This window comes from Topomyia yanbarensis, chromosome 1 (genome assembly GCF_030247195.1).
Source record: "Topomyia yanbarensis strain Yona2022 chromosome 1, ASM3024719v1, whole genome shotgun sequence".
NCBI lineage: Eukaryota > Metazoa > Arthropoda > Insecta > Diptera > Culicidae > Topomyia > Topomyia yanbarensis.
Genome location: NC_080670.1, coordinates 38,230,497 through 38,251,520, shown reverse-complemented (window position 1 = coordinate 38,251,520; position 21,024 = coordinate 38,230,497). Strand labels below are relative to the sequence as shown.

At 42.7% G+C, this 21,024-nt stretch overlaps 1 protein-coding gene across 1 annotated transcript in view; it reads left to right on the top strand.

Moving 5' to 3' along the window:
* The first annotated feature begins 207 nt into the window (after positions 1-207).
* The window catches only part of LOC131694957 (uncharacterized), a 108,548-nt gene continuing 87,731 nt past the window's right edge, over positions 208-21,024 (top strand). Inside the window, exons 1-2 of the mRNA XM_058983503.1 lie at positions 208-335; positions 744-853. Coding sequence (XP_058839486.1) covers positions 208-335; positions 744-853 — 238 coding nt within the window. The remainder of the gene's footprint in view (positions 336-743; positions 854-21,024) is intronic.

The following is a 21,024-nucleotide window of genomic DNA, read 5'->3' as shown; positions in this document are numbered from 1 at the left end:
CTTCCTCAGGACTGATGACAAGTGTGCGTCCCGGTGACCGAGAAAATGGGAAACCGGAGGTTGTACTCAATACAGTTGGGCTAGATACTACTCGTAAACGGTTGCGGGTCGCTGGTATGAAAGGAGGCGTCTGGTACCGATAGGAACTTTGCACAATTGACGGTGAGCTGGAATCGAAGAACATTTCGGTGCTAGGTTTTGAAATAGATGAATACTTGCTGCAATGCTAGCTGTAGTAGCTGGACTGTCGAGCTGGGAGCGAGGCTGGTGTTCGAGGGCTTCCATAGTACAAGCGGCGGTGCATCCCGGAGACCGATGAAACCTATTGACGTTATGTTTGTGCTCTAGTACGGAATCTGTGTGAGACACAAAAGTAATATATAGAGTAATATATAGATAGCACGTACACATACTAATTTTCCAAAACTAATCAAAATACAGCGAAAATAAATCTGATATAGGACATAAAAATTAGAAAAGATATTATCTTGCCACGCAATGTTTTTAGTTTTGAAGATAAACCAAGAATAAGGAAAAATGAGGACATCTATCCTAGCTGACAATTTGTGACACTGAATACGATGTCCTTAAGCTCAGCCAATTATTAGAGGTTGTTTGGAAAATTTCTTCAATGCTTAGTAAAAAACGCCATCAATAGTTTTTGCTCCGCTACTGTGTAACGTCAAAATTTTCTTTTAGTCTGACTATGGATTATAAATTCTCTATTTTCTTCGGCACATCAGTGCTGGTCATCAAACTCTCAGCGGAGACTCCAGTAGCCATCAGCGCTATAACCACGAGACAACGATGATGACAGCATTGTCAACGGAAACGCAATCGCCAAACCAGACAGGTATCCAGAGCCTGTGGTGACCACGCAAATCACTGCAGCCCACGACGAAGTGGTCCACATCTGTGTGAAGGCTCGGAGAACGCACTGCTTAGTGAAACAACCGATAGGCGCTTAATGGTTGCAATCATATGTTTGCTAATGATAGCCGGCGGAGCTCTTAAGGCTTGCGAGTAAAAATAGCATCCACAGAAGGGGACAGAAGACTCGTTCGCTTCGTTTTAGTTCGATAACATCACATATCCAGTGACGAGTAGTTTAGAATTTACTAGAATTTTCATTTGAAATTTATCGCTTGAATTAACATACGCAACAAGGGAAACAAAAAAAAGTCGCATCTCTACTCCTGTATCCCGGGCATTGAACCATCAATTAAGCGAAATTGTCGAGCTTCCCATTATTCCAAAGCACGTGGCATCTTCAATCCGACAATCGTTCCCCCAACGAAGGTGCGTTGAAAGAGATCGGCACGGCGCGCGGAACAAGTCACTTACCAATGGTTCAATGTTCCCTCAATTTAATATGTACCAGGGAAGGCAGATTCCGATTTCTCGCAATCCCAGCAAACACACGTTGCGCGAGGTTGCGTTGGCACGTTCGCACGCAGATTTTCTTCAGCCGTATGGTATTGCGTCGGCGTTGTTTTGTTTTAATACATTCTAAAGTTTGTAAACAATTATTCATAAACAAATCAAACATGGTCGATATATCTTTCATCAATTTTGCAATAATAAATAAACATAAAGTGGACCTCGGAACGAAACGCTTCCGAGGATGCACCATTGAATCGGCTTTAGCATTAACAATTACCAGCTGTTTGAGTCGTCCCAACAAAGACCACGACTAATGGCGCGAAGTGTTCAATCTGTACATAATCAGTTTCAGCGTTCATTTATTCGGTTTAAATTGCTGTTGGGATATTCGCCATTACTCAGAGGCAACAACAAGGCTTTTATGCTTGGTAGCAGCATTGAACATATTTCAGTCATGCAAGATCTGGAAGACAGGGGTCAAACCATAAACTAAAAATTTTCCATCAGGAAGGCACCTGTTAGAATGACATTTCATTCACCATGCCAGAACAGCGTAAACCAACTAAGCTAATCGGTTGCATCACTCTAAAATAAATCGCCACTGGTAGCTTTTATGCGCGCGTAAATCGTTCAGTAGTCCAAAGTAATGACCGATAACAAATAACATTAACCCTGCAGCGCAGTACCTCCAGTCGATTGCATGACCAAGTTCGCAATGATGCTTGCCTATAAACGACACATCGTAAGCGTACGTAAGATTATGAACGGCTTTGCGAACACAGTCTGCGGCAATATCTCATGACCGGACAAGTCATTCGAAGAGGCTGCCTTGATCGATTAACGAAGAACTAATTGTGCGATTATCGCATGATCGATTATTCCATAAATCGATTAATCTATAAATAAATTAATCGACTAATTCATTAATCTACTAGTAGATTATTCGATTAGTCAAAAATTAAACCATTTTTGCCTAATCGAGTAAACTCTTCATTCATTATTTGATTAATCAAATTTCGATAAACATGTAATTAGGGCTCAATGGGGGTGGGTGTTGCGTAGTTGGTAAATCGATTGCCTTGTATGCAGCGCACCATGGTTCGAGTCCCGACCCCACACGTAGGGACATTTTTCCTAAGAGATTTTTCTAACCCGAAGAGGCGAATGACCTTAAGGTTAGGGCTCAAAAGCCAACTGTCAAAACTCACTTTAAGGAGAAATTCTAGATAAACAGTTAGTACACCCAAAACGGCGCGCTCGGATTTTCTGTTTTTGGGCTCATAATCTAATTCCCAAAAGCAATCATTTTTGAACATTGAGCTGTTCGCGCACAATTCGAGATGAGCGCAACGCTCACGAAAAAAAAACGATGACACACACTCACACACAAGGAAACTTTGTTAGTATTTAGTTTCGTGTCTTTCTTCTACACCTTACATATTCCCCACCCAACCACCACAAGCAATCTCTCACCACCATTGCTGCTGCATTGCATTTTGTTTTGTTTTATTCTTTTCTCCGCTGCTATAAATAGCTCTTGACCTGAAACTTCTAGTAAAAAAATTCTAATATCAGATTCTAGATTAGAACCGACAAACTTCTATTCGGTAAAAACACCTCTTTACCACCCGTACCATGACAACATACTAGTGGAGTAGTAAAATGGCATATATAAGCTGCACACTAATGATGAGTGAGATAATATCGTTTGCCTCCCCGCCGCCGCGTCGATATTTCAGCATCGTCATTGACGCATTTTGCTTTGTACCATTTCCCCGCTATAGGGCGCTTGCAGAGCGCATATGTATTGGTGAGCCGTTGGGCAGGCAAAAATGACAGCTGCGTATAATGTACACGGGTCGGCGAAATTATATTGTTTTAAATAATAAATTCATAGTATTTCAAGCGAATAAGTAAATAAGTTATGCTTTATATGAATCAGCAATATACATTCATAGCATAACACAATATTTTCTAGCGTTTGAACCAGATACGCGGATTAAATAAATAAAATATTGCCAAAGTTATACTTCATACCCATGGAAACAACAAATATTCCAAAGGATTCTTGCCAAAAATGCATCTTATTTTAAAGTTGTGAAACATATTGTACATCGAGAAAGATTGTGCATAGCAGAAAGCTGCCAGAATGGTTTTTATCACTATACAACCTAATCTTAGATTTTGGATGTTTTGAATTTGGATTTCTTATCATACTTAGTGGGGTAAAATGTAAAATAATGCTTCATTTCAATATTTGTAAAACGTAATTTGTAAAAACTTAGTTTTATTTTTGCGCATGATAATATATTATATTTGAGGCCTGGATGTCGGTAGATTCCACAGCGATAATCTAACATGGTTGATATTGGTGAAGTATGCTCAGCTCATTCAGTATTGTGCATTGCCGTATAATTGATCAGAGTTGCTACTCTCCACTCGTTCTGGACAATTATTTTTTATTTATGTGACTTTAAAATTCTGGACAATTTTCCCCCTCCGGAAAGCGAAACCATTCCTCACCACCACGGTCGTCCTTGCTGCAACCGTTTACTAAACACGTTCTAAGCAGGGGCTAATATGCTAAAATGTTATCAAATATACTCAAATATATCAAATAAATATAATCACAGATTATTATCCTGAAACTGGGTGGATTTATTATTGCAAAGAATATATTTTACTACAATTCGTATTTTAGTCCATCGAATGTAAACATGCAATGTGTGCCCAACAGATGCTTTGACTGTGTGTAGCAAGAGCCCTATTCGTTTGTATGTATGTGTTAGGAACTAAGCCTTACTAGAAAAAAGAAGATTAATGAGTAGCATCAGGACTGGAACCGACAAACATCTACTCGCTAAAACGCCTACTTTACACCTTGGGCCATAACGACACATGAGTAGTCGTTCGAATGAGCTATAGAAACTTCGCATCATTGCAGCAGCGATCACAAATGGGACAGTATGGAGACGATGCATGAGCCAACAGCGTGTAGCTATGGGGTACGATATTGTATTGCACAAGTATGAGGTTGGTTGAACACTAATGCATCGTTTGGGAGCTTTTCGCTCACAGTTCAAGAGCGAAAAAACAGAATCAATTCCGCTCTCAAAGATTCGTTTTGGGTGTACCTAAGCACGGTGCATGGCAGTCAATGAGAAAGAGAAATTTTTTCTCTTTTGTTTGCTATCAACGGCTGTGCTGTGCTGTGCTGAGAATTTCCCCCCAAAGTGAATTTTGACGGTTGGCTTTTGAACCCTAATCATATGTTTGTCGAGAAATAATCGACTAAACGATAAATCGATCATTCAATTAGTCGAAAATCGATTGTTTGATTAGTCAATGAATTGACTAGTTGATTAATAAATTGATCGGTTAAGTCATAATTCAATAAATCTGATAGATTTATAATGAATTATTCGATTAATCATTTTATCATTAAATCTAGTTTTAAACTGGATTTGGCAAAATGATGAATAATTTGCAGTAAATTAATATTTAATGGTGCAAACACAAATAAATAATACAATTTGTGTTAAAAGAAAGTTCTTATAACACTACTAGGTGGATTAAATGTTTTTAGTTTTAGTATTATTAGCGATATGAAAACAGAGTTACTACACTGGACTTTGAATTCACGAATACGAATTCGCACCTACCTGAGATAACAGCTGGCAACCCAATCAGCTCTCTCAACGATATCTCATATAGTTCCTATTTAAATGAGCACACGCTTGCTCATTTTGGAAAAAACAAACTTTTCAAAATTATGTACCCACACTTTTCCAGCATCTACAAACTAAAAGGCGAACACGAAATTATTGCGAAAATGTCATGCCAATTTTCTTATAATTTTTAAAATCAAACCAAAATTTTAGGGTAGTTTTATACATATATTTACTTCAAAAATCAAAAGAAAAGTTAATCGATGGAGCCTTGAGTGTAAAATTGAACGCATTTTCGCTTGATGCCCTCCATCAAAGTCTTTACAGTGTCATCCGGTACAAGTTTCTCAGTTTTTTTCCATTTTCTTAACATGTCCTTCTCGTCTTTGACTGTCTTCTTGCTCTTCCGAAGTTCCCGCTTCATCATTGCCCAGTACTGCTCCACCGGGCGCAGCTCCGGACAGTTTGGCGGATTCACGTCCTTTGGAACAAAATGGACAGAATTGGCCTCATACCAATCCAGGACACTTTTAAAATAGTGGCATGATGCCAAATCTGGCCAAAATAGCGAAGCTTCGTCGTGCTGCTCCAAAAACGGCAAAAGGCGCTTCTCGAGGCACTCAGATTTGTGGATCTCGCCACTTACTTTGCCCTTTGTCACGAAAGGCTCACTCCTCAGTCCGCAAGAGCAGATGGCCTGCCAGATGAGATATTTGGAGGCGAACTTCGACATTTTCTTCTTCTTAAATTTATCGTCCACATAGAACTTGCTCTTGCCGGTGAAAAACTCCAACCCCGGAATTTGCTTAAAATCGGCTTTTATATACGTTTCGTCGTCCATCACATAGCAGCCATATTTTGTCACCATCTTCTCGTAGAGCTTCCGTGCCCAAGTTTTAGCCGTTGATTGTTGCCGCTCATCGCGGTTTGGGAAGTTCTGTACCTTGTATGTATGTAGTCCAACTCTCTTCTTTGCATTCTGGACGTAGCTCTGCGACATACCGATCTTTTTAGCCAAATCACGGCTTGAGACGTTGGGATTTGCTTTAATCATCCGCTTCACCTTTCCCTCCGTCTTTTTGTTCTCCGGTCCCGGTTTTCTTCCAGCTCCTTTGCCGTGGTCCAACGTCAACCGCTCCTGGAATCGCTTCAACACTCTGGAGACGGTTGAATGGTGAATGTTCTACATTTTTCCCAACTGCCGGTGCGACAGGTCAGGAAATTCCAGGTGTTTGGAAAGAATTTGCTCTCGACTCGCGTTGGTTCACCTCCATTTTCGTTGAATCGAAAAACATGACTTCGAGTTTGACAGCATGTAAACAATACATATCAATGAGAAAGTGTGCAAAATTTGGTTGACCCAATGGTAAAAAAGTTATGCCCTGTTGAATGTGTCGCAATAATTTCGTGTTCGCCCTTTATGTGCAGACTTATTTTCTTTGCACACTCCCAATCATTCACTACTACGATGGAACACATCACCGAAAAAACAAACGAACCTGCTGTGCTCTTTTTTCTTCGTTTTTGCTCTTCCACTCAGTGAGCCAACAACTGCAGCAACAAAAATCACACATATCATTCGTTATCGAGCACTCAGTCGAGATAGAAGTCTTTTGTCATCGGTCCGTACACTCTATAGCGACAAATAGTGTTAATCCGCGTTCAAGGTTATTGGCACACTCTACGCCTAGTTGAGGTTTCATTATTTTTCCCTTCTTTTGTGTTTCTGTTTCTGAGTACCGTTAGCCGGTCAGTGAAGTGAAGCAGTGTTCTTTTAGTAAGCCGTCTGGATACCGTTACATACACAAGCTAAGTATTAGTTTTCGTTTCCCCTTCTTGGTTGTCTTAATAACGTGCACTGGGCAATAGGCCCGTGCAAAAATGACTTCCCCTGACGGCGGTTCATCTCAAGGTGAGATGGACGTCGAAATAAAATCGGCTCCCCGGCTCAAGGTATATCCGAGCTCGGCCACCGGGCCATTTGTGATCTTCTTCCGGACCAAAGAAAAAAAGTGTTTGAATCTGTTGCAGATTTCTCGAGTTCTGACGGATCGGTATTCGGCCGTGACAGAAATATCGAAAATTCGCCCTGATAAGCTTCGGGTGGTGGTTAACAGTTCTACTCAGGCAAACGATATTGCTGGCTACGAGCCCTTTACGAAGGAGTACCGGGTTTATATTCCAGCTAGCAGGGTTGAAGTCAGTGGGGTCGTTTCCGATTCGAGTCTGAATTGCGAGGACCTGCTAAAATATGGGACTGGCTGTTTCAAAGACCCCATGCTTAAGCCAGTGAAGATACTGGAATGCAAACGTTTGCATTCAGCATCAGTCGCAGCTGACGGCAAGAAAATATACGTCAACTCAGACTCTTATCGGGTGACCTTCGCCGGCTCTGCCCTGCCCAATTACCTCCTCTTTGACAAGGTTCGTCTACCTGTTCGCCTCTTTGTGCCGCGGGTCATGAACTGTACTAATTGCAAACAATTGGGACACACAGCCTCCCATTGTAGCAATAAAGCCCGCTGTGGGAAATGCGGTGGGAATCATGCGGATGATTCCTGTGGTAGAGATGTCGAAAAGTGTCTCTACTGTGGGGGAAACCCACATGATCTCCCTTCATGTCCCGCGTACAAACAGCGCGAGGAAAATCTTAAGCGTTCCCTTCAGGGACGCTCTAAGCGATCTTTTGCAGAAATGCTTAAGATATCTACGCCACCTGTCTCTACGAACATCTTTACCAACTTGTCTACTGACGAAGGCGACTGTGATGAACCCCAGGAGGGAACATCTTCTGCTGTGCCTAGAAGTAGTAGAAAAAGGAAGAACATTTCTTCTTCCAAGCTTCGTCGTAAAGGCCAGAAGGTGTCTCTTCATGGTCCCCCTAAAATAACTACTCAAGGAAGTACTGGTGCAAAACCGAAGCAAGTCGCTCCCGGTCTCAGTAACCTGAGCTCAGAAAAGGAGTTCCCAGCACTTCCAGGAACATCAAAAACCCCAAGTGTTCCCATATCTCAGCCAGAGAAAGAAAACAGTGCTGGCTTAATAAATTTCTCTGACATTGTGGACCGTATTCTTACAGCGTTAAACATTTCTGACCCCCTTAAAAGTATCTTGATAAGCTTTCTCCCCGCAGTAAAATCATTTTTGATGCAGTTCACTGCGAAATACCCCTTCTTTCAGCGATTGTATCCTTCGATGGCTAATTCATCGAACGAGGTCAAGGATTTAATCACTGTTCTACAGTGGAATTGCAGAAGCATTATCCCGAAAATCGATTCGTTTAAAATCTTACTAAATAATTTGAAATGCGATGCATTTGCCCTATGCGAGACATGGCTCACTTCAGAAATAACCCTACACTTCCACGATTTTAATATTATTCGCTTGGATCGAGAAGACTCTTACGGAGGAGTACTTTTGGGGATCAAAAAGTGCTATTCTTTCAATCGGATCGACCTCCCCTCGACACCAGGCATTGAAGTTGTCGCTTGCCAAACCAGAATTAAAGGCAAAGACCTTTGCATTGCTTCCACCTACATCCCCCCTAGAGCCTCAGTTAGCCACCGACGGCTTTGCGATATTGCGGAACTCCTCCCCGCACCGAGGCTAGTTTTAGGTGACTTCAACTCCCACGGCACGGCATGGGGTTGCCTTCATGACGATAATCGATCTACCCTACTCCATGAGCTTTGCGACAACTTCAATATGACTATTTTGAATACGGGTGAAATGACACGGATTCCTGCCCCTCCAGCGCGTCCGAGCGCCTTAGACCTGTCCCTCTGCTCGACATCGCTGCGGTTAGATTGCATGTGGAAGGTAGTCTCTGATCCCCACGGCAGCGACCATCTGCCAATCGTAATTAATATTGCTAACGGTTCAGGGCCACCGAATACAATCAATGTTTCGTATGACCTCACACGAAATATTGATTGGAAGAGCTACGCGTCCGCGATATCCGAAAAAGTAGAATCGACACAAGAGCTTCCTCCGGAGGAAGAGTACGGGTTCCTGGCTGGCTTGATTCTCGATACCGCGATTCAAGCTCAGACTAAACGCGTACCAGACGCGAATTCACGCGGGCGTCCTCCCAATCCATGGTGGGACAAAGAGTGCTCAGACGTGTACGCGGAGAAGGCCGCTGCGTATAAGACCTTCCGAGACGACGGGCTGCCAGCTAGCTACCGACAGTACGCGATGGCGGAAACGCGCATGAAGAGTTTGATAAAAGCCAAAAAACGTAGCTACTGGCGCCGGTTCGTCGACGGACTAACGAGAGAAACATCGATGAGCACTCTTTGGAGTACGGCCCGACGCTTACGAAACCGAAACAGTACCAATGAGAGCGTGGAATATTCAAACCGTTGGATATTCGATTTTGCCAAGAAGGTTTGTCCGGATTCCGCCCCGGCACAGAAGATCTACCGCGCCGCGTCCCCTCACAATAACGCGAACGAAACACCGTTTTCGATGGTGGAGTTCTCACTTGCTCTCTTATCATGTAACAATAAAGCCCCAGGGCCAGACAGAATCAAATTTAACTTGTTAAAGAATCTGCCAGACTCTGCCAAGAGACGCTTGTTGAATTTATTTAATAAGTTTCTTGAGGGTAATATTGTCCCTCATGACTGGAGGCAAGTGAAGGTCATCGCCATTCAAAAACCAGGAAAACCAGCCTCCGACCACAACTCGTATCGACCGATTGCGATGCTGTCCTGTATCCGAAAGTTGTTCGAGAAAATGATCTTGTTTCGCCTCGATAATTGGGTTGAAGCAAATGGCTTACTGTCAGATACACAATTTGGTTTCCGCAAAGGCAAAGGGACGAACGATTGTCTTGCGTTGCTCTCAACAGAAATTCAAATGGCTTATGCTAGCAAAGAGCAGATGGCATCAGTTTTCCTAGATATAAAGGGGGCTTTTGATTCAGTTTCTATCAAAATTCTTTCTGAGAAGCTGCACCAGCATGGTCTTTCACCGACTCTAAACAACTTTTTGCTAAACTTGCTGTCTGAAAAACATATGCATTTTTCGCATGGTGATTTATCGACATCACGAATTAGCTACATGGGTCTTCCCCAGGGCTCATGTCTAAGCCCCCTTCTCTATAACTTTTACGTGAATGACATTGACGAATGTCTTGTCAATTCCTGCACGCTAAGGCAGCTTGCAGATGACGGTGTGGTCTCTATTACAGGTCCCAAAGCCGTCGATCTGCAAGGACCATTGCAAGATACCTTGGACAATTTGTCTGCTTGGGCCCTCCAGCTAGGTATCGAGTTCTCCACGGAGAAAACTGAGCTAGTCGTATTTTCAAGGAAGCGTGAACCAGCGCAACTACAGCTTCAATTAATGGGTCAAACTATTGCTCAGGTTTCAACTTTCAAATATCTCGGGGTCTGGTTCGACTCTAAAGGAACCTGGGGATGTCACATTAGGTATCTGAAACAGAAGTGCCAGCAAAGGATCAACTTTCTCCGTACAATAACCGGAACATGGTGGGGTGCCCACCCAGGAGACCTGATCAGGCTGTACCAAACAACAATATTGTCGGTGATGGAGTACGGGAGTTTCTGTTTCCGCTCCGCTGCGAACATACATTTCATCAAACTAGAGCGAATCCAATATTGTTGTTTGCGTATTGCTTTGGGTTGCATGCACTCGACCCATACGATGAGTCTCGAAGTGCTGGCGGGCGTCCTCCCGCTGAAAAATCGATTTTGGGAACTCTCATATCGATTGCTCATCCGATGCGATATCTTGAACCCGTTAGTAATTGCAAATTTCGAAAGGCTTGTCGAGCTCAATTCTCAAACCCGATTTATGTCCTTGTACTTCGATTACATGGCACAAAATATCAATCCTTCTTCATACTATCCCAACCGTGTCAATCTCTTTCATGCTTCTGATTCAACTGTATTCTTCGACACATCCATGAAAGACGAGATTCGTGGAATCCCGGATCACATACGTCCGCAAGTGATCCCAAGCATCTTTCATAGTAAATTTCGAGAAGTCGACTGCAACAAGATGTTTTACACCGACGGGTCAAGCCTCGACGGCTCCACTGGCTTCGGTATATTCAATCAAAACCTCACCGCCTCATTCAAACTCAATGATCCTGCTTCAGTTTACGTCGCAGAACTTGCTGCTATTCAGTATACCCTTGGGATCATTGATACTTTGCCCACCGATCATTACTTTATTGTCTCGGATAGCCTCAGCTCAATCGAGGCTCTCCGTTCAATGAAACCTAGAAAGCACATTCCATATTTTCTGGGGAAAATCTGGGAGCGCCTGCGTGCATTGTCTGTAAGATCGTACAAGATTACCTTAGTTTGGGTTCCCTCGCATTGCTCCATTCCAGGTAATGAAGAAGCGGACTCTTTAGCTAAGGCGGGCGCTTTACAAGGTGACATATATGAAAGACCAATTAGCTTCAGCGAATTTTTCAGTATCACTCATCAGAGAACCCTCGAAAGTTGGCAAACTTCATGGAGCAATGGTGAACTGGGAAGGTGGCTACATTCGATAATCCCTAAGGTATCGACGAAACCTTGGTTCAGAGGGATGGATGTGGGTCGGGATTTCATTCGCGTGATGTCTCGGCTCATGTCCAATCACTACACGCTGGACGCACATCTCCGGCGTATTGGGCTCGTGGATAGCGGTATCTGCGCTTGTGGCAACGGCTATCACGAAATCGAACATGTTGTCTGGGCATGCGCCGAGTACTGTTCTGCCAGATATCAACTATTCGATTCCCTTCGGGCCCGAGGAAGATCACCCAATGTCCCGGTTCGAGATGTACTAGCAAGCCGCGATATTCTCTACATGTCCCTTATATACACGTTCCTCAAAACCATCAATATCCAAATTTAAATGCCCCTATCTTTTCTCTTATTATTCCCAGAAGTGCCCTCTTCCGCCTACCGTACCCCAACGATGGTTTGATACGACTCCAAGACGAGACAAAACATCTGTCGAATGAACCAACAACACGAGATCTACAGTACAACATCACACACGCAGCGCGGTGTGTTCCCGATCCGTATCTGAGCCGTACTACGAAATCGTCTGGAGGAACCCCTGCCGGCTCGAGGAAAACCGCCCGGCGTCCCAATACTTGATACATCCGTTCGAATCTGTAATCCTGGTCGTTGATTCCTGATGCCGGAAACTGAAAGTTTATATCCCCCCCCCCCCTGTTCAGCCTTGTCCACCCTCTTTCCCATGTCTCTGATACACAGATGTATGACTTCACCCCTTCTCCCCTTGAATATCTTCCCAAAACTTATGTGCCCCCCTATCTTCTAGTGTTAGTTGATCAATCCGTTCGAATCTGTAATCCTGGCCGTTAATTCCTGATGCCGGAAACTGAAAGTTTATATCTCACCCCCCCCCCCCCCCTTCAGCCTTGTCTGCTCTCCCTCCCATGTCTCTGATACACAGATGTATGACTTCATCCCCTTCTCCCCTTGAATATATTCCCAAAACTTAAGTGCTTAGTTTTAGTTGATCAATATTTAATCTCGTTAAGAAATGCCCAACAGTACCACTACTTTAAAATAGCCCTAATTAATTCCCCTTAATCTTGAACCACTCTTTCTAGTTATTTCTAGTTAATAAGCTTGTAAAATGTTCCGCTTAGTTAATAATTAATTTCTCCTACAATCTCCCTTCTAAAAATCATAAAGTGAATTACTATACAAAGAACACACAAAATGACCCGTCCCCCAAATCTTACGAATATTATATTATACCCTCTTTTATATGTATAAGTTAGCTGTAAAGTTTTTTTTTTTAGTTTCATTATATAAAACAAAATAATATTGAAATGTGTAACCCCCTAGTTTTAAGAAATTCAAAATGTAAAACAATGAAAAAATGGCACCTTTAAGCTAACGCATACGTGCCTTATCAAATAAACAAATTGAAAAAAAAAAAAATCACACATATCGTCGCTGTTATGCTATCTTATGACAAGCGCCATTTAGCACATTTCGAGAAAAACGATTTTTAAAGTTTGACATTGAATATCTTGAAACTTATAAATGGTATAAACAATCCAAAAAAGACAATTGATGCTTCTATCTATTCTGTACTAATCTCTCAAATATTTCAAAGATCGGTTGACTATGTTGCGAGTTTTTACTATGAATGTAAACAAAAGTCGCACTCATACATGTCATAGGCGTGTATTAATGACAAAATTTGTATGACGTGTCATAATCGTGCATGGAAATTTTTCCATAGGAAAAAATCATCAATTTTTTACTTTTATTCGTATCTTTGGGTTCATTTGGTCTATAAACAATCGGTGAGATGCATTTTAAAGGAAATGAGTCAGGGAATCTAGAAAAAATAATTATTTTTGGTTACAGTGTTGCCAAATATGCTATATTTTCAGTTTAAATCATAAACTGTATTTTTCTCACAACTCTTGTATTTTTCTATTGAAAATTTTTATGCCATTGTGTTCCTCAGACATTTTTACACATAAAAAGATTTTAAAACTTCAATATAACTTGAGCAAATCCCTAGATACAGTGATTTGAAGCAAAAAACTTACAATTTATCATCATGTTTCTTGCTATATCTAAGCAACCAAATAGAATTTCAAAATTCTGAAAACGCCACTTTGTAGAGATTTTTCAGACAAGTAATGTGGCATATCTAACTCAGTTTACCCCAAAATGGCGTTTGTCATAAGATAGCACAACAGCGACGATATGATAACGCTCGAACAGTCGAACACATCAAGTGTGCAAAATGACTATCGAGATATCGGTGGAGATTTTTCTACAACTTCTACCTGAGCTCAAACACAACCCTTATATTTCACACACTTATTTATTCTTCTTATAGCACTTTTTATTAGCAACACTACTACAACTGCATTTATATATTTTCACTCTATGTGGGAAACGTATTTTGTTCACTGCATTACGCCGACGCCATCGCAAAAACCACGTTCGAACCTGTTTTTTTCGATTGTAGAAATCTAAAGAATCCGAACTGTGATAAACTACTACGAAATTTTTCTGAAGGCCCGTGCGAAAGCAGAAAAAATATAGCATCAATAAAATCAAACGTACGCATCTCGCGCTTTCTCTGCGGTGTTGGAACGGTTCCAGTGGTGGTGGTTTTTTCCGTGCTTTCGTGTGGTGCAGTGGCGGATCCAGGAGGAGTTAGTTATATTTGTTACAAACTCAAAATCATTCCAAAGAAAAATTGACCAGCGAAACTGGTATTCATTAAATGAGATACGTATTACGAATTGTACAATTTTCATTTTAAAATCGAAAATTCGGACCCCTCCCGATTTTTTTTATCTGGGTCCGCCCCTGGTGTGGTGATTCGTTTGGCGCGCAGCTCAGGCGAGTGTGCGGAAGGCGGTAACGAGGGCTCGCGCACAGCAGTGCTAGGCCAATGACAAGCTGAAGCGGCCCAGTCTAAAAAGGCAAGTTGCTGGCTAACGGGGGGGGGGGGATATTTGCCAAATCGAATGCGCTAATTGCCCTTAAATTTGCTAACAAATTGCTGGCAATTAGGGGGTTATTTCAAATGCAACATTTGGGCGATTTGCCGCCGTCATTTTTATGCCGCCCAACCCGCCCTTAAATCGCCCCCAAAACGGCCCCGGAACACGCCATTTAATCGCCCTTAATTGCCTAATATGAAAATTAAAAATAATGCTTATTTTCGGATTCATTATCTACTCACATATACTTACCAGTATACTAGGTAATCACCACCAAATTATAGGAAGAATCAATGGTGAAATAGGTATTGCATTTCAAAACTTATCACAATCTGACGTTCATTAAAGGACGACTCAGACAATACATCAGCGTCCGTCAACGTCAGCGGAACGTCACCGTTCCGTCAGGATAAGTTACATGCAGTTAATTGCAGGCATTCACACACAACATCAACGGCACGGAACGTTTTGACGTACGGCACGTGTGAACGGGCGCAAGAGAAACGTATTTAACTTATGTTGACGGAACGGTGACGTTCCGTTGACGTTGACGGAAGCTGATGTATCGTCTGGATCGCGCTTAAAACTTTAGGTCAGAGATCTTGTTCTACTATACATACACACGATTCCACAATTTCCCACATTCGTTGGCTAAGTGCACTAGACAAACAAAGTACAAGTGAAAACACACCAATTGTTCAAAAAACAATTTTAAGCTTAAACCAAACATGAACCGCCATGTTTGAAAAACGCGAAAAACAACCAAGTCCATTTCAGCCGCCAGAAAATTTGTCTAAGTATTGAAATTGCCTTTAAATCGCATTCGCAAATTGCATTTGTTCCGAGCACAGGCGAGTTGAGTCAAACGTCAAACTTATTAAATCGCCTGACCATGTTCGTCAGCATTTTTTTTGACAGGGGGATAGCAAAGCGTCTGCGAACGCATCTGAGCACTTTACATGGTGTTTTGCCGCGTTCGCCGACGCTTCGCTCCGCTTTTTCTATGACAGTATTGCGCGTTCTACATGTACTGTACACTCCATAGAGATAGTTCAAACCAGCCCCCTGCTAGGCAGCCATTTTATACTAACCAACATCTGCCTTTGTTAAAATCATAACAACCCAATGCTATTGCACGGGCGACGTGGGCCTAGAAGCAACTAGACCCATCATATGTTGACTACTGTCAAAGTCTGTATATCTCCATAGCAGATGACAGGAGTGACACCCTCCTGGTTCATTGCCAGTAGGCTACAGGTAATCTGGCGAACCGAGCAACAGACGACGGGCACGGCTAACTAGTGATTGCCCAAGTAACAATTGAAGTTTTATAGCACGCTACAAGTGCAATCTAAGTTTTGTCAGTGGCTATAAAACTATCATAAAAACAGAATTGTTACTAGGGTGGTTAGCTGGAGTGAAAAAGGCCAAGCGCAAAAAAGGGAGTGAATGGTCTGTTCATGCCGAGGCAGGTTTGGCGCAGCGAATGGCAACCGCGTAAGGGGTAAACCCAGCCACCCCGAAGCAAGACAGAAGAGTGAGTGTATAGGCGTATAAGTGGACTGCCTCATGCCAAGACGGGAGGGTCGTAGCGTAGTATGTTGGGACTTAGCTATCGATACCTCATGGCGTGGCAGAGGAGTGAAAGGGTGAGCATCCAAGTCAGTCTCACACGGCATGTTAAGGGTGAGCACAAAAGTCAGCCTCACATGGTATGGTAGAGTCTAGCACAAAAGTGAGCCTAGCAAGGAATGAAAAAGGTGAGCACACAAGTCAGCCTCGCATGGTATGTCAGAAGTGGGGCCTAAGAAAAATGTCCCACATGGGATGCCAGGGGGAGTGACAAAGGTACAATAGAGTGGCACGATTGAGAGTGAATCAGGTGATAGGGTGAGCACCCAAGTCAGCCTCACATGGTATGAGTGGGGCGAGCACAAAAGTAAGCCTAGCAAGGAATGAGTAAGGTGAGCACACAAGTCAGCCTCGCATGGAACGTAAAAGGTGAGCACAAAAGTCAGCCTCATGTGGGAGTGTTTGAGAGTGAATCAAAGTGCGATTGAGAGAGCACCCAAGTAAGCCTCATACAGGATGTATGAACGCGTGAGTGAGAGTGAATGAGTACACTTAGTACAGCCATCCCCCCAGAAGTAATACCGAGAGGTAGTTCCTGGGAGGAATGATGGCGGAGCCCAATGGAGTTTAGTCGGTATTATTGGCTGGTTACCATTCGAGCCCGACACGCCCCCAGTGCACCCCGTGTGGTAGATTGGACCCTACCAATAGCACGTGTACTGGGCTAGGACGTAAAGGTCTTCTCCATTGTAAAAAAAACCCTCCTGGTTCAAACGCATTCGCTTCGCTTACCGCTATCGCAGCGCATATCGCGTAAGCATGTCATCGGCCTTAGTGTTTGCGGCGGTCATCGAACGTCGAGCTGGATGTGAACGGCAACACGATGAAGTGGTGGTATTTTTCCTGCTCTTTCGGAGCTGATTTGTGCTGAACGCGGATCGTTTATCGCATACAACTTGGCAAGTGTGCGGTAGGTGGTGACGGGCGTTCATGCCCAGCAGTGATTGTTGTTTTGGCGGTAATCAGTCGACGCAACGAGCAAATTTTCGACGGAGAAGCAGATTTTGCTGTTCATCGGTCGCCGTAGTGCGGCATTTTCCTCGGCGTTGAGCGACGCTGATTGGATCGAGTTGGTGTTGGTGGCGGTGATTTTTCGCCCTATTCAGCTGGCGTTCCTGTAAGCAGCAGAGCAGCTAAGTTTTCCTTTTGTTATTTCATCATATTTTTATTTTATTTCTGGTTAGAGTTAAGAATTTTCTTTCTGGTTAGAGTTAAGTATTTCACCGGTTGGATTATTCAATGGGGTGGCATAGTTATTTATATCGTCCTCGTCATACACTGAGGCGGCAAGAATCACCGCCGCCAAGAATTTTTTTTAACGAAAAATAAAAATCTAGATGGAGAAAAAATAAGATATAATAACAAAAGGAAAACTTAACTGCTCTGCTGCTTATTGGAACGCCGGCTGAATGGAGCGGGAAACTACCACAAAAAGCACCCTATCTGCGTCGCGCTCAACTCCGATGTCGATACCGCGCAGCGGCTACCGCTGACCGCCAACACTACCACCACTGTTCCACTGCTTCGCCATCGAAAACTTGCTTACTGCGTCGACTGATTACCGCCGAAAACACCACCACTGCTGGGCGTGCACGCCCGTCACCAACCTCCGCACACTTGTTGAGTTGTATGCGACAAACAGTCCGCGTCTAGCACAAATCAGCTCCGAAAGCGCGGGAAAAACACCACCACTACACCACCTCGCCGACCAAATCGCGCTCGACGTTCGAAGACCGCCACAACCACTAACACTGCTAGACGCGAGCCCTTGTTACCACCTTCCGCACACTCGCCTGAGCTGCGCGCCAATCGAATCACCACCGACACCACACGAAAACCCAGGAAAACCACCACCACTGGAACCGCTCGAACAGCGCGTAGGTAATAAAAACGCAGAGAAATCGCGAGATGTGTACGTCACACTCGCGCTCTAAACGATGTCTGATAAGGGGCCCTTACACGCACAATAAACGTGTCATTACTGAAATTGTAAGAAAATTCCGTCATTACTCGCCTTACACGAGCATTAAAAGTGACATTACTACTCAGTAATGACATTACTAGCGCATCATGTAAGGGGCCCTATAAAAAAAAGAAAACAACCAATTAACATCACCCGCACTCATTTCATTTCAGCTGAAAATTACTGCAAACGAAAAATCTGGCCACCCTGTGCTTGCCACGTTGTGGTTTCGCACTCATATATGTATACTTCGCTTCATCATCAGTGCATGGGTAAAAGGCACTCACATATATGCGGTGTGCTCCCCTGGGCCCGCAACGCAACGTTCTTTGTTCAGTTCATCGGTTATCGCGGCACGGTTCGGTTCGATTTTATTGACGATATACGGCGTAATGGATTGTGTAGGCATTCGCACGGATTTACGAAAGATTCCGTAATATTTTATCACATTTCGGACGGTTTCAGCTATCGAAAAAAAGTTACAACACTGTTGTTTGCAACAGTCAGAAAACAGTGTCGAATATGTTTCGTGGTTGTATGTTACCGCAGTGAAGTGTGTTCTCCACGTAGAGGACGAATATTTGTGCGGTTTAAGAAAATCAAGTTTTCGGTTTATGAAAAGTTTTATGAGAAAATTAAATTTGTGTGTAAAAGGAAAAGGTTGTGTTTGAGTTAAGGCTGCAAAAAATGCACCGATATATTGACAGTTATTTAACACGCCTGACGTGTTGGAGCGTGTTCACTGTGTTCATATGTGTGCTTTTTACTGCTGCAGTGCCCCGCTAAAGAAGTAGTCGTGCAAAAAGGGGAAAAAAGTGCTCGGTGGGTTCATTTATAGTTCAGTACGCTCACCGACGATGTGTTCCATTGTAGTAAGTAGCGTTTGGAATAACGCAGAAGAAAATTAATCGATCTATCAATATTGTTCACGATCGTTGGTGTCAGCGGTCAAATGACACATTTGCATTTTGCGTTGAGGAAATATCCTGCATGTGAAAAGTTGAAAAAGCCTAAGTGAGTGTAAAAGCTTAAAAAGCTTCTTTGTATCAAGCGTAATATGTGTGTGTCCACTGAAATAGGCAATGTATGAAAACCTGAGAGAGCTGATTAAGCTGCAAGTTGTTTTCGCAGGTAGGTATATTACGAATTCACAACCCAACAAGATCGTCGTCATTCGATCACGATTAGAATTGTGTTTGCATCACTTACACTGTACTCATTAATGCGTAGAGAACTACTCATTTTCAATAAAAGTGGAATAACCCATTAAACGGGTAAAGAGTTTGTACTCATAAATGAGTACAGACTTTGTACGTCAACCTGGGTATGTTTTATCCATTATTTTTCGCGGAACTGTTACAACCAAATGCGTAAAAAATACCATTCATGAAAATGGTGCCAGAATGAAAAAAAAACCTTATTATTATTTCTGAATATAAAAACAAACATAAAATAACATTCATTTCACATTATTGTCTCCTTATAAAAATATAGGAATCTAGATAGAGATCCTATTCTAAAAAAAAGATGGGTGGGTAATGTCTGCGACATAACCGGAGAGATGTAGAATACATAAGGAACACGTTCTTCAAATATGTTGATACTCATTAGGATTTTCGGACAAAAGCTGATTTGGGCGAGGAATATTTCAAATTATTCTTTACAAAAATGATGGTGGTCCTGAAAAGGACCGGTTTTGTTGGCGTTGTTGGCCTTGGTGAGGGAGATGGCTAACGATGAAATTAATTGTTAGCATGAGGAAGTCGCGTAGTACTGGCCAATGGAAGAACAGATAATAATTGATTCCTGAAAATCAATTTTTCTTTATTCATGTAAATTATACATACTTACAAATCTAACAGAAGATTCCTGATCATATTTCTGAATCATTAGTGCGAACATTGTGTAATTTGGTTAAGTACAATGAAAGTTACAAACTTTCCAAACTCGACCTTCTGTTCATTCAGAAATATTGAAATGGGGTGTCGTGGTCACAATAAAAAAAGATGGGTGGGTAATGTCTGTCACATAACCGGAGCGTCGTGATTTCAATTCGAGACGTTAATTTAAAACTAATAATATTCAACAGAATCACGTTTGAATGGGAAATTTTCAAATAATTCTCTATGGTAATAATGGTGGTTCTGAAAAGAACCTTTGGTATCGGCGTTGGTGTTGATGGTGATGCGCTGGATCGTTGGATATTATTTAACGGGGGCTGCCAAAAAGCTTGAATAGAAGCATGCGACTTCAACGTTTCTCTTAAACACATGCAACGACACATTCGTTTTGGTAATACTGATAATAACAGTAGAAAGGAATGGAAAAGCAGTGCACGAAACGAGCGAGAGGATAATTTAAATTTTTGTTCCGTGTGCAAGCTACTTCTTTCCACACAACGTTGCTTGTTGGAAATTTGCTACACACCTTAAAATGAAAGTTTCAGTTTAACTCTCACTAGAACACAATTGATTGGTCCTGAAAAGAACCGTAACGGTTGCTTTTATTGTAATTTACGCCCACTCCCACAAACCGACCAAGTAGGCATCACTGGCTTCTCGGGGCATCATTACGACTGAGCTTTGTAAGCGTAGCTCGACTTTGCAGTCCTGCACAATCTCACGACCCAGACGCTGGAACGATAGCCTACTCCGTTGCCCTTTAGTTGGGGCGAAATACTAGCACGGCGACAGTTCCTGATCGGTAGTTGATTGCGATGGGCCACCAGTAGCTGGGGCACTTTTGCGGACCGTCATCATCGCCAACTGCTTTCCTCCGGTGGACTGGCTGCTTGCTAGTGCTTGAACGAATACGAATGATGAGAAAAACCGACCGACCAATATTCATATATGAAAACACGAGAAAGCACTACTATCGCTCTCTCGCTCGTTTTC